The sequence below is a fragment of the Brassica napus genome, chromosome A10, assembly GCF_020379485.1.
Source record: "Brassica napus cultivar Da-Ae chromosome A10, Da-Ae, whole genome shotgun sequence".
NCBI lineage: Eukaryota > Viridiplantae > Streptophyta > Magnoliopsida > Brassicales > Brassicaceae > Brassica > Brassica napus.
The window spans coordinates 11,288,284-11,302,401 of NC_063443.1; the positions used below are offsets into that span (position 1 = coordinate 11,288,284).

The 14,118-nt window shown below is 33.1% G+C and overlaps 3 protein-coding genes across 3 annotated transcripts; all 3 read right to left on the reverse strand.

Moving 5' to 3' along the window:
- Positions 1-1,099: 1,099 nt before the first annotated feature.
- LOC125579184 (xyloglucan endotransglucosylase/hydrolase protein 22-like) lies at positions 1,100-2,307 on the reverse strand. The gene is made up of 2 exons (XM_048742940.1): positions 1,884-2,307; positions 1,100-1,805 (listed from the first exon to the last, which is right to left on the reverse strand). Exons 1-2 carry the CDS (start codon positions 2,142-2,144, stop codon positions 1,215-1,217), a joined length of 852 nt encoding a protein of 283 aa, XP_048598897.1. The 5' UTR covers positions 2,145-2,307; the 3' UTR covers positions 1,100-1,214.
- A 5,954-nt stretch (positions 2,308-8,261) lies between these two features.
- On the reverse strand, positions 8,262-10,081 carry LOC125579186 (xyloglucan endotransglucosylase/hydrolase protein 22-like). Its single transcript, XM_048742943.1, has 2 exons — positions 9,061-10,081; positions 8,262-8,979 (listed from the first exon to the last, which is right to left on the reverse strand). Exons 1-2 carry the CDS (start codon positions 9,319-9,321, stop codon positions 8,389-8,391), a joined length of 852 nt encoding a protein of 283 aa, XP_048598900.1. The 5' UTR covers positions 9,322-10,081; the 3' UTR covers positions 8,262-8,388.
- Positions 10,082-10,407: 326 nt separating this feature from the next.
- On the reverse strand, positions 10,408-14,045 carry LOC125579185 (calmodulin-binding protein 60 B-like). The gene is made up of 9 exons (XM_048742942.1): positions 13,794-14,045; positions 13,509-13,669; positions 13,345-13,420; positions 13,087-13,145; positions 12,482-12,993; positions 12,228-12,388; positions 11,925-12,128; positions 11,498-11,726; positions 10,408-11,423 (listed from the first exon to the last, which is right to left on the reverse strand). The coding sequence occupies exons 2-9, from the start codon at positions 13,610-13,612 to the stop codon at positions 10,804-10,806; spliced, it is 1,965 nt and encodes a 654-aa protein (XP_048598899.1). The 5' UTR covers positions 13,613-13,669; positions 13,794-14,045; the 3' UTR covers positions 10,408-10,803.
- Positions 14,046-14,118: the final 73 nt, after the last annotated feature.

Below are 14,118 nucleotides of genomic sequence, written 5' to 3' on the forward strand. Positions count from 1 at the left end.
GGTTTTGAAAAACACCCGTATAATTTTTAGTCTAAAATATAGAGTTTAAAATGATTATAGTTGTGCCAAATAATTTATGATGTTAATTTTCAATTTCCTTGTGCACCTCTTTGTTGCTCTGTTTAAAGTCAAAAATATAATATACAATAATTACCTATCTCTCTAATTAAAACAAAAAAAAAACAAAAAAGTGTTGAATTAAGGCCCATGATTTCATAAAATTATGCCAGTTTGAATTCTCTGTATTTATGAACTTTAAAGTATACTGAAAATCACATCTTCCTAAATAGGTTTGGGTGTTCGGGTCTTTGGATCGTGTTCTGACCAGTTTTTTTTCGGGTTCGAGTTCTTCATGTTTTAATCTTTTGAGTCCTATACACTTGGTCCCAATATATACTTGTAAAAATTCGGTTAGTTATTTTTGGTCCGTATTTATTTGGATCGGTTCTTTTTGGATCCAGATCTATTCGGATCGATTCTTTTCGGTTCCGATTAGAAAATTTTTTAGACCCGATAATATGAAACATATTTGTATTAAATACATATGAATTTTTTATCGAGTAAGTTTATAATTAAATACTTTTCAAATTCATTTTACATTCTGCAACCAAACACATAAGTATTTATTAACGTTACATTCAGTACATTTTCAGAATGATGTATAAAACATATAATGTGGGTAAGAGAAAGGTATAAATCAACTTAGAACAAAGTTTCATCTATGGTAAAAGAGGTCCAAATAAGAATTATTGTATTACTAATATAATTGTATATACAATTGGTCTACTTTAATTTTAGTGGAACATAATTCGTTTGGTTTACTTATAATAGAGTAGATTATTGGTTTAATCTAAGTTGTCTGATTTTAATGTAGCAGTAGCGTTTAATATAGATATATTGTAACTAACTTGATATGATCTATAAATTAAGTAATATACTAACAAACTTGAAACAGTCCAAAACATAAATAACAACTTCAATAGTAGATAAATTTAGGACTCTGTTTTAATAGAGTAGATAAGCCTTGTCTGATCCGGTTTAATTTAAGCCTGGTTCAAATCCGGTTGAGCCGTGCGCCAGTTACAAGGTTCGGTTAACATTGTAGCAAGGAGTATATATTACTTTAACAAATCATATCAATTACTTGTGATATACAATAAAATAAAATGAATAGAATTTTATAACAACAAAGACGTCCTTCAATTCTTCACTCTCTATGCAGCAAAGCACTCTTTAGGAAGACCTTGAGGGAATCTCTTCGTATCCGTGCAATAGTTGTAGATCATGTAGTTCTTCTGCACCCATCTCATCCTTTCTTGAGCCGTAGAGTCAAGCTCCTGCGACAGCCACGAGCCAGTGGTCCCCTGTCCCGAGCCATTAGGACAAGACGACTTGCCGTTTGACCAAACACAAGCTTCTTGGTTAAAGCCACGGTAGGAAGCAGTGAAAGGAGCTTTAGACCAATCGGTTTTGACCAAACCACCTCTCGTGGCCCAATCATCAGCGTTCCAAAGACTGGAATACATTCTCATTGGTTGGTTCTTAGGAAATAGAGTACCAACAGATTCCATGTTTTTGAATTCTCTAATGGGAGTTCCATCGACTGTGAAAATGATTCGTTGTGGGTTCCAGAGAATGGTGTAAGTGTGGAAATCAGCTGTTGGGTCGAACCAGAGTTTGAACTGCTGTTCTTTGTCTCCTTTGCCTTGTGTGTATACATTTGTGTGAAGTGTGTAAGGATCTCCACTTAGGTTCCCTAAGAACTCGAAGTCAATCTCGTCCCATGTGGTTCCTGGTGATTTCAACTGTAACGAAAAACTAATTTTAGTAACAAGAACTTCAAAATGTAACAAAAGAAAAATAAACGTGGTTATGTAACTTACGTAGAGTGTTGTGACTGTTCCTGCGGAGTTACCAGGGACGAGTTTCATCTGCATGTCGATTTTACCGAACAAGTACTCGTTCTTGGACTGGAAACCAGAGCCAGATGATTTGTCTAGAGACAAAGTGAGAAGCTCTCCATTGTTTGTGATCTGTCCACGTCCATCTCCCCATGTGATCTCAACGTCTCTTTGGAAATTAGCTGAAACAGAGGAGATGACTATAAGAGAAATAAACAGAGGAAGGAAGTAACTGTGTGCCATTTTGAGAGATTTATCTATGTTTCTTGTGTTCTTGTGACTTGTGTTGCTTTTGTTTTGTGGTTTTGAGGGTTTATGGAATAGTCTATTTATACTAGTAGTAGTAATAGTAGACTAATACTCCAGCAAAGGTTTAATAAGAGGAAGGTTCGTATGGTGAAAGAGGTAGCCGCGGTCTGTGAGGCAACAGCTGGAGATTGGGCCATCTTTGTAGTAAAAGCTGTATTCAATTGGCTTTGGAGTTCACGCGGTTTTTTAAATAACGTTTTTAATTAAAAACATGTTTAATATTATTTGTTTTTGCTTTCAAATTAAATTGGATCTTTACAATCAAAAAGCTGCATTTGGGAGTTGGATACTTTTTTTTTTACCACCGGCTTAGACCGACATTGACAGAGAAAAAGGTTTTCTCTAATAGAACCAAGAGATTCTGTTATAACAAAAGATAGAAAGTAAAAAGATGTTTAAGAAAATTAATTAGAATATGATAATCTATGAGTTTTATTTTTTCTATAGTTCAGTTATCTTGGTTCTGTTATTCTTATTCCTGACTATTATTATGATATATGCAAATTTAAAATTAAGTTAAGGTGAGTATTTATTCCCATCGCCACATAACAAATGTAGAGTGGTTAAGAAAAGAGGATAAGGATCCATATTGTATTTGTTTTCTAAATAAATTGATCGATTCAAATTTAAAGCAGGGGGGACAAGAGAGATTGCCACGTTGAAGGAATAAGATAGTTGTTGGGTAAATCATCACTATGACTGACTCAAATATTTTGATTTTGTGGTGGAGACAGCTAAGACACTCAAGTTGATGGCGGTCGTGGTCCCGAAGTTTCGTAATACAAATTGCTAGATCCTCAGCGCAGTCCGAACTCTTGCGCAGACTCTAGAAATCTAAATTCGATCAAAACCGTGTGCAGAATACACGAAAAGAACGTGTGATGGTCGTAGGTCCAGAAGTTTCTTAGTCATAATTTTTCAGATGTATATGATATAACTCATTTTCTTATTTTCGGTTTAGAATTCTTCATTTATTGTAAATAAATTGAAATTTACATGTATGATTTTTCAAATGATTAAAATTCCTTGTAACATCATATACTTTTACTTGTTTCACTTTTAGTGGGCTTAAATTAAGGACGCGGAGTTACCCGTTTGGTTTGCAGAGTATATATGAATCTATTTTAAATTGCTGACAAAAAAATCAAAAAAGCATGTTTAAAATAATAGTGCCTATTTAAACCAAGACTTTTTCTGAAGATTAACCTTTGAGATTCTGAAGATTAACCTTGCACTCAAAGGTTAGTCTTGATTCTCTAGACTCTAGTTGACTTGCTCTCAAATGTTTTATTTAAGTCTTCGACTCTCTTATTGGTATGCGAATGTTTGGGTTCACATATTGTTTGCTAGATGCTAGAGCTTTGCTTGAGCTTCCTATTAAAATGGTAGACTCAATACTAGACATGGATATTTCTTTCCCACTTATGGTTGGACAGTTTTGTTATCTACTATTACAGATTCAGAAACTGAAAATGAATTGGTCATTGTCTTTGACAGGTTTCCATTTAAAGACAGAACATAAACCCCAACCGTTGTAAACGCACGGATAATGATGGAAAATCTTTGAATCTCCCGTGGAAATTATGCTCTCACTCACTCAGAGCTGTCAATTCTAATGGTAAAGAATTATGTTCCCATGGTAGATATGTCAAGCTCTTTGATAAAAAAAAGATATGTCGATTGTCAAGTTCAAATCAAATCAATAATGAAAAATGGATTTAACAATCGGTTCTCATCTCTAATCCAAAAAAATTATGGGTTTTGATCCGAAATTTCTTACAATAAAAAAACACTATGCTTTCAGCTAGACATTTTAAATGTGTCGAACCAAGAACTTTCGTTATTGTCCTTCCATATGTTGCTCTATTTTCTCACAAGACAAACACACCATAATTGATATTTTCTTATTGTCTAACATAACTATAATATTTAATCACCATGATTATAAAATAAAATATACTAGTGAAAAAATATTCAACAAAATGTAATTACCCTTTTAGCAAAAAAAAAACAAAATGTAATTACCGTTTATTTATTAATCGAGAATCATAATAACATATGAATGATGTCATGTGTCATTACTACGATAATTCTTAAAATAATTAGAGAAATAAGTTAGTCCATCTAAATATATTAAATTTTTCATTAAAAATAAACATAAATTAATTAGTAATTTACACAAAAAAACTATTAATTTCTTAAATAAAAGGTACAAAATTATTTAATATGATTAAATATATATGAAATTAGTGATTCTGAATAATAAAAAATTGATAACAATTTGTGTGTAATCTATCAATTTCGTTTAATTTAGTTATAAAAATTAAACTTTGTTGTATATGTTATACTTTGGATTTTTTTTTTTAAATTACTTAAATTAATAAAACTGTTAATAGTCTTACATTAAAATTTTTGTGCTCAATGGTTTTAATATTTTGCTATAACAAGATACAAATGATCATAAAACAATTTGGGTAATAAATTTGATTTAATAGATATTCAAATTGAAAATATGTATCTATTTTAGTATAGTTTAAATTAATATATATACCATATAAAATAAATTATTATTATTATTATTATTTTCATTATTATTATTTCAAAAAATTTAAAATATGTATCATATTTGAATTTATAAAAATTAGAAAATTTTATAATTTAATTTAATTTAATCAAATCATTAATATATATTTTACATATCTTTTGTTATTATTTTAAAGTAATAATAAAAATTATCTACTTAACAAATATTTTATTAAATATCTTACTCCTTGAGAAGTGCATATTATCTGTTCTATAAAAAAACTGAAGTACAAAACATAACTTGCCTAATTTTTAATGAATTTTTAAATCTTTTTCATTTCTTTTTAAACTAATTTTAACCACTTTATTTATTGTCTTTTCTAAATAATTTGACAACATTTATTACATAAATTTAAAATAGAATATGTCTATTTTAAGTGTTTTACATTCAATTTTTAACTCTTCATAACTACTTCATTAATTATTTTTATAATGATAATTCAAGATCATTTATTTTATGTGTCAACCATAATAATTATACAGATTTGAATACAATTGCTCCATTCGTCGCAAGAATTCAATCTGGTTAAGAAATAATTTTTATTTGTTTACATATATGCATGAGTATTTACTACTCCTTCCGTTTCTGAATAAGTGTCATTTTGACATTTTTCACACATATTAAGAAAATGACAGAAATATATGTAAGTTGTTATTAATTATACTTTCTGACCAATAGTATTTGAGATAAATAAAATTATTTATAAAATCAATGCAGTTTTCAATTAATTTTCAGCTGAAAGTAAGTATAATTTGCATTGAAATTGTAAAGTGACATTTTTTTTGTAACAAGAAAAAAATATTAAAATGACATTTATTATGAAACAGAGGGAATACTATTTAGGTATCCATGTGGGTACGAATCGGTTCTTTCAAGTATCATGATATTTTAGTCTTAAAATTATGCTATGTTTGAATATTATAAATTTATGGACGGAGTCAAGTCGGGTCTTTTTGGATTCAGATGAGTTTGGTTATGATGCGTAGAAACCTAAAAGTATTCAAATAACCTATATGTTTAGAAATATCTTTAAACAATTTATAAAACAGAAAGACTTAACACGAAAGGATGTGCGGATCAAGTTCTAATTATCTATCTTATTAAAACTGAAGTACAAAATGAGATTGTTTGGAAACATGTATATGAGTTTAAAAAATAAGAGTGTTTGGTAACATGGATTGTAGTCTTTTAAAAAAATATTACCTTTGTTTGGAAATAAAGATAGTAGTATTTAGCAAAAAAAGTAATGGGCTTATGTTATTAAGAAAAATTGAAAGTCCATCATATTATAAGAAATTATCTATTTGAGTCAGTTTTAAAATGAGTCAAATCATTTAAACTTTTTTTTCAAAACTAACCATAAAACAAAATTTAAACTTTATATACATATTTCAAATCAAAATAATAATTCAAAATTGATTTACATCATAAATTAATTGAAAAATATACATATATTCAAAAATGAATTTTTACTAAACTCTTTTTCAATAACCATTACTTTTGTTTGAAAACAAGGATAGTATTATTAAGCAAAAAAGTAATGGGCTTATGTTATTAAGAAAAATTAAAAGTACATCATATTATAAAAAACTATCTATTTGAGCCAGTTTTAAAATGAGTCAATCTAATTGCCTAAAACTTTTTTTTCTAAACTAACCATAAAACAAAATTTAAACTTTATATACATATTTCAAATCAAAATAATAATTCAAAATTGATTTATATCATAAATTGATTGAAAAATATACATATATTCAAAAATGGATTTTTACTAAACTATTTTTCAATAACCATTATAAAAAATGTTGTCAACATATATATAAGAAAAATACAATACGAAGCCCAATTTGAAATACCAACTCAAATTATAGTTTTTATATTTCATATTAAGTTTTAAAAATATAATATATGTAATTATTTATATGATGGTACATATAAAATACGATTAATTATATGATGACAATATACGATACATAATAATGACTAGGGATGGACTTTCGGTTACCCATACGAGTTTGGTTCTGATCGATTTGCATTTCAGATTTCCGGGGTCAAAGATTTCAGTCCTATTAGGATGTTTCTAAATTTTGGTTTGAGTGTGATTCAGACCTTTGCGGGTTTGGTTCGAGTTTGGATCCATTTAAATTATTTTTAAAGGTTTAAATCATTATATATTTTAAATTTCTCAAAATCTATAAATAAAATAATATATTTCCTATAAATTTAAATAAGATATGTCAGAATACCTAAGCTTAACATATCAATTGGCATTTAAAATTTTAGGATACAAAATCAATAAATATTTTAACTATTTTTGGTGATTTGAGTATACCTTAACTATTTCAGATATTTACTTTTGACTATTTATATATATTTTCAAGTATTTAAACCAATTTAAAAGTATAATTCTTGATGTTTTATATACGTTAAATCTAAATATAATTAAATATATAAGTATCCGAATACTTCGGTTCGGATCAGATTTGGATCTCTAAATAACAAAACTTTGAATAATTTGAATATTTAATCAATTTATGTTCGGGTTTGGTACTATATTTTCGGATCGGTATCGGGTCTGTTCCTCGGATTCATTTTGCCAAACCCTAATAATTACATGAAAAACAAATATCAACATATTTTTCAAAATATACATCTGCGCAGGCGCGCAGATTAAATATTAACATATTTTTCAAAATATTTTGCTATCAATTTTGGTTCGGGTTTGGTATTACACTTTCAGATCAAGATCGGTTTCGTTCTTCAGATTTTGATTTTTTTCAAGCACTAATATTAACATAAAAAACAAGTAGCAAAATATTTTTGAAAAATACACCCGCGCGGGTGCGCGGGTTAAAATCTAGTTACTATTAAAACTAAAGTACAAAACAATACTTGCCTATTTTAAGTGATTTCTTACATCTTTTTAATTCATTTTTCTTTTACTTTTAACTACTTCATTTATTGTCTTTTCCAAATGATTCAACATCATTTATTACAAAAGTACAGAACAAAACTTACCTATTTTAATTGTTTTATTATATTTTTTACATTTTATTATTATTTCAAACTACTTTATTAATTGTATTTAACATAATAATTTGACGTCATTTATTTTACGTGTTAACCATAATAATTTCACGTATTTGAATGAAATTGATCCTGATAAGAATCAAATCGGTTAACAATTTTTTTTGTTGTTTACATAATTATTTAAATTTGGACACTCATGTACACGTTTGGATACAGATCAGTTTTCTCAAGAATATATTTTTTTAGATTTTAAATTAAATTTCAGTCGGGTATTATAAATTTATTCAGATTCTACATAGTTCAAACTAAAAATATCGAAATAATCTATGTTTAGAAATGTCTTAACCATCCGTACCGATGCGCACATCATGCTCTAGTGTAGATTAAAACATAAGCCTAATTATGCAAATGAAGAGGGCACAAAGTAAGGCAGACAATAAGTTAAAAAGATATTGTAATAGAATATATTACTTTGACGAATAAGTACACTACAAACAAATCAATAGAATTTTTAATAACAAAAAGAAAAAGTAGAATTTTGTTCCTTTCTCAACTCTTCACTCTCTATGCAGCAAAGCACTCTTTAGGAAGACCTTGAGGGAATCTCTTCGTATCCGTGCAATAGTTGTAGATCATGTAGTTCTTCTGCACCCATCTCATCCTTTCTTGAGCCGTAGAGTCAAGCTCCTGCGACAGCCACGAGCCAGTGGTCCCCTGTCCCGAGCCATTAGGACAAGACGACTTGCCGTTTGACCAAACACAAGCTTCTTGGTTAAAGCCACGGTAGGAAGCAGTGAAAGGAGCTTTAGACCAATCGGTTTTGACCAAACCACCTCTCGTGGCCCAATCATCAGCGTTCCAAAGACTGGAATACATTCTCATTGGTTGGTTCTTGGGAAATAGAGTACCAACAGATTCCATGTTCTTGAATTCTCTAATGGGAGTTCCATCGACTGTGAAAATGATTCGTTGTGGGTTCCAGATAATGGTGTAAGTGTGGAAATCAGCTGTTGGGTCGAACCAGAGTTTGAACTGCTGTTCTTTGTCTCCTTTGCCTTGTGTGTAGACATTTGTGTGAAGTGTGTAAGGATCTCCACTTAGGTTCCCTAAGAACTCGAAGTCAATCTCGTCCCATGTTGTTCCTGGTGATTTCAACTGTAACGAAAAAACTAATTTTAGTAACAAGAACTTCAAAATGTAACAAGAGAAATAGAAACGTTGTTTTTAGTAACTTACGTAGAGTGTTGTGACTGTTCCTGCGGAGTTACCAGGGACGAGTTTCATCTGCATGTCGATTTTACCGAACAAGTACTCGTTCTTGGATTGGAAACCAGAGCCAGATGATTTGTCTAAAGACAAAGTGAGAAGCTCTCCATTGTTTGTGATCTGTCCACGTCCATCTCCCCAAGTGATCTCAACGTCTCTTTGGAAATTAGCTGAAACAGAGGAGATGACTATAAGATAAAGAAACAGAGGAAGGAAGTAACTGTGTGCCATTTTGAGAGATTTATCTATGTTTCTTGTGTTCTTGTATTGGATTTTTAGAATGTGATGTTTGAGGGTTTATGGATGGATGGATGTATATATAGTAGTAGTAAAGGTTTGAGATTTGAGAGGAGGTTCGAAAGAGGAAGGTTCATATGGTGAAAGACGAAGCCGTGTTTAAGGCAACAGCTGGGGTTGGGCCATCTTTGTAGTAAAAGCTGTGTTTAAAATTGGCTTTGGAGCTCACGCGGTTTTTTAAATAATGTTTCTTTTTATTATCTGATAATAAATTTTACATTTAAGGGTTTTTTGTGTCAGATTATTTTATTGGATTTGGAGTTTTGCTATAAAAAGATAAGTTCAATACGTTACCACCGGCTTGGACCGACTTTGATAGGTAAAGAGTTTTCCTCTAATAGAACCAAGAGATTCTGTTAATCCAAAAGAAATAACAATATGTTTGTTTTAAGAAAGTTCATTAGAATGCTGACAAAAAGAAAACGTAACTAGGATAAGGTAGATTTATGAGTTCTAGGTTTTAATTGGTGATTCTTTTTTTTTACCAATTACACAACCAAGGTTCATAAATCATGACTATCTTGATTTTGTTACATGTACTATTTTGGGGTAGGGATATATATAACTTACTGTAGACGAAATTAAAACTTATTTAATTTGCGTATTTATTTTCAATGCCACAACAAATTTAGAGTAGTTTTAAGAAAATATGAAGATCGAACTATATTTAAAGTTTTTATTTTTAAATTAAAATTTAAAGCAGGATGAAGAAGAGAGAGGACACGTTTAAGGGATAAGGTAGTTGTTGGGTAAAATTATTAATTTGACTGACTCAAATGTTGGATGTAGTGACATAGTCAGTCAGGCACAGCTAAGCAGACACTCAAGTTGATGTAGCGGTCGTGGTCTGGAAGTTTCTTGGTCCAAGACTCCTAGTGGCTAAATTAGATCAAATGTATGTTCCTGTGGACGAAATTAGATCAAATCTACCTCCCAAAATCCAAATAAATCTAAACTAAATATTTAGTCATCAAATGTGTTAATTATTACCATTAAAACTACTGGTCAGATAGTTGAAAATTCCCAGAACACAACCAACTAATAATCAAGCAAGAATCATAGAAACATAACACTGGTCTTTAGTGGAACACAAGGCTACTTGAGTATCAAAAAAAGAAGAAAAAAAGACATAGATTCTACTTGTTAAGACTGCAAAATCAGTTCTTAAGAATGCTACTGTCTAAATGAGTCGATCAAACATATTAGAAGTCTCCTGCTTCATAAACACAACACATCCACTGAATCTATCTGTACACTCCTTTTATACAATACCTGTGTCACTTCACCTCCATTCGCGCTGCTGCTGCCTCGTGGCCTTCAAGATTCAGTTTCCAGTTGGTAAACACTGTTTTGAGTCAGTAGTGTTGTTACCATCATCATGAAGGTATGATACGATCATGATGAAGAAGGACCAGACTATTCTTCGTCATCATCATCCAGCTCTACAATCTGTGCACGCCTCTCAGCAGCTTTCCTCCTGATGAAGAAACCCCATCTCATTGCTGCCTTTATCTTAAGCCACCCAACAACAGCTCTGCCTGATCGACCACGGTCTTCATCATAACCTTGCAGAGGCGTGTGTAGAAACGACGGGAAAGTATACCCATCTTCCTGCAAATGTGAAGCAGAGCCATTACCTCCTCCCCCTCCTCCTCCCATGCTGAATAGGCGGAGGAACTGTTGCATGTCCTCGTTCTCCAGCATTTCGTGGCTTCTCAGACGGATCTCTTCCTCTGAGAAGAACTCTTCCGCTCCTCTCTCGCGGTGGTTCGACCAGTCTTCAAAAGGATTGAGATTTGCCTGTTGGACTGAAGAAGAGTTGATGTTTTGGTATCCACTCGTGGATGCCTGTGGAGGACCGAGAGCAAGCATACCGTTCATGTTTTGATTGTTCATGGAGCTTTGACCCTGATGTAGATTTCCCATGAGCTGATCCTGCGCTGTTCCGCCTGAAGCAACCTCAAACTGTGCTCTCGGGTTGGAGACTAGAAGCTGGGGATACGGAGGATACCTTGTCGCCATAGTTTGATCATACCCTGCAGAATTGAACAAACTTATAAGATTTAGTACAGTAACACAATTTTTATGGGAGTGACAGCAATTCACAAACCTCCAATAGCAAAATCTGAAAGCACTGGAGGTTGATTAGCCGGCACTGAGGATGATTGCCCTGCCATCTGCATTGGATGGTTAATGGCAGCAGTTGAGTAATTAGCTTCATCAGCTTGAGTAATACCCAATCTCTGAGGCTGCTTCATGTCTATGAGAGATTTTCCATCATACTCTATGACTAAGTTCCAGTTGTCATATGCTTTCTTCACCAGACCATCAACATATACCTTCAGAACACAGAAGTGAAAAACAGAATTGAAATTTGTTATATATCTCTCCCTTCAGTGACTTTGAAAGAATGCAGTTCAAACACAGCTAATTAACATTGAATCAATACAGAAGATAGTTGTGAATCATAGCTTAACTAGACCATAAGTTGCAGTTTAAATAAAGGGTGTTTCAAGTGAAAGGAACATGCAGCAAACCTTTTGGCTTTCAGTAAGTGAATCAGCAGAGTAGTATTGGTCCCCGGATATGAGACCACTTAGCTCATAGATATTATTGAACACAACGCCGACATTCCTCGAATCCTCAGCATAGTAGATATAAAGCTTACCGCTCAGGACACACGTCTTCGCGTGCTCTACTAGTGCATCCCACATTTTGTTTGACATTCCACTTCCGAGAATCTATATAAACAAGGATACATATAAAATTATCCATGGCTTAGATAAACTCAACGAATAGTATCTTTCACGCGCACAAAAATTGACAATAAAAGCACTTACAGTACGTAATTTTGCAGAATCTCTGACCATTGTTCTCAGAAAGTCTTCTACAGTGAATATTCTTGCAGCGTTTAGCTTCTTATGGAATGCCCCATCCTTACCAATCTTCTCCAGTCTCCACACGTCATCATTCAGAGCAGGTGGATAATGCTTCTTGTACACTGCACATAAACAAAATGTGAATCAAACTAAAAGAAGTAAACACCATACCGTACACTGAGAACAAATAGAAGTAGAAACTTTTAAGATCATACATTCGCCCCTGTGATCTTTAACAATGAAAGCTTCAGTCTTTGCCTCACGTATGCGCATGCCATCACAACACCCAGAAGAAACCCTTAAACCAAGCCTGAACTTCCTACTCCGAATCCAACTCGAGTTATCGGTGAAAACCAGCTCGCCCAAAGTTCCAACCCCTTCCTTGAGAGTAACATACAAATCTCCAGTCAGCAACGGTCTCTTTCCTTGACGCTCTTTCACGACATGGCTTTCGAATTCTTCCTGTGTCCAGCCTTCATCATCTTCGTTGTTGAAGTCACCCTCAAGGACAACAACCTCAAGCTTTGCAGAAGCCTCTGGACCATATACCACGGCGCGCCCAGTGTTGGCATCAATCAAGACGACATGGATTGCAGCACCCTGCTCTCCTTCAACTCTTCCTCCTGTGAATAAGGGGAGAGATAACCTAGACCTGAACTGTAACCGTAAGTTCCTGCCATCCGGACCTTCAATTCGCTTTGGAGAAGACCCAGACACAGACCCAGAACTGCAAACCAATAACAAACCTCAGTGTAACTGTTACTTAACGTTGAAAAAGAATGTTACTAAAGATACAATGATGAGCAGTTTTCGATTTAACCTTCCAGTAAGCCTAGCAGGTCCTAATTTGGCCAAAGCACGTTCCACTTCCTCACTGACCTGCTCAAAAAGAATCCTACATTAACGCTTTTAACAAAGAATAGCTCATTTCTAAGCACCGGACATAAAACAAAGAATCCCCATTTCTGGGCTGTGAAAGTGTTAATACAGATCCATAGTATTGAGGTGACAAGAGTTACGCATAGTGCACACACGTAAAAGCAGAGTAAATGATCCCCAGAAGAGGAAGAGATCTTACAACTCGGCGGAGAATAGGTTCCAAAGAAGAGCAAAGCTTCTGCAAACTGTCTACTTTGAGAGCCTCTACGATCACACTGCCACAACAGTAAAAAAAAAAAAAAAAAACACACAAAGTTAGAAACTTTCTGAAAAAATAACGGGAAGTAAAGGAGGAGAAAGAACCTAGCAAGAGCAGGACGTTTTCGCTCAGGCTGATCACCATCATCACCGTTGTTACCATCCAAACTCCTTTTATTTCTATTCATGTTGTCATTACCTCTATCCATTCTATTCTATTCTACTTGTTCATTTCTCCACTCACAACAATAACTTCCTTCCTAGATCTGCAAAATCACATACAAGCAACCACACCATTACAATATCGAAAGTCTATTAAATCAAAACACCCTTCGAACGTCTGAGATCACAAGTGAAGAGACGAAGAGAGACAAGTGAAGAAGGAAGTACCTGTTGATCGAGACGGCGAAATCAGAGAGTATCTCCCCGATTTATAACCGTCGGCGTCACGATTAGTAGTGAACGACGGAAGGAAGTGGTTTTAGTCTCCTCGTTTTGGTCTTCTTCTCTCTCTCTCTCTCTCTCTCGATCGATGATTTGGGATTCTTTTTGGGGTTAATCTCTGTCTAAGTCAACTATGGCGACTCATTGGGAGCTTTGGCACTGGTCTCTACTGGGCTTTAATCCGGTGCGGTAAGGTCTACCTGATAGCTATTGTTGTCGTTTTCAATTAAAACAAAAACGTTGTGTAATAGTGTTTCATTATTCACCACCC

Coding starts and splice junctions, on each gene's coding strand:
- LOC125579186 (XM_048742943.1), bottom strand. CDS start 9,321: ATGGCACACAGTTACTTCCTTCCTCTGTTTCTTTATCTTATAGTCATC. Junction 8,980..9,060: donor GAACAGTCACAACACTCTAC/GTAAGTTACTAA, acceptor TTTTCGTTACAG/TTGAAATCACCAGGAACAAC.
- LOC125579185 (XM_048742942.1), bottom strand. CDS start 13,612: ATGGATAGAGGTAATGACAACATGAATAGAAATAAAAGGAGTTTGGAT. Junction 13,421..13,508: donor AAACGTCCTGCTCTTGCTAG/GTTCTTTCTCCT, acceptor CTGTTGTGGCAG/TGTGATCGTAGAGGCTCTCA. Junction 12,389..12,481: donor TAAAGATCACAGGGGCGAAT/GTATGATCTTAA, acceptor GTTTATGTGCAG/TGTACAAGAAGCATTATCCA.
- LOC125579184 (XM_048742940.1), bottom strand. CDS start 2,144: ATGGCACACAGTTACTTCCTTCCTCTGTTTATTTCTCTTATAGTCATC. Junction 1,806..1,883: donor GAACAGTCACAACACTCTAC/GTAAGTTACATA, acceptor TTTTCGTTACAG/TTGAAATCACCAGGAACCAC.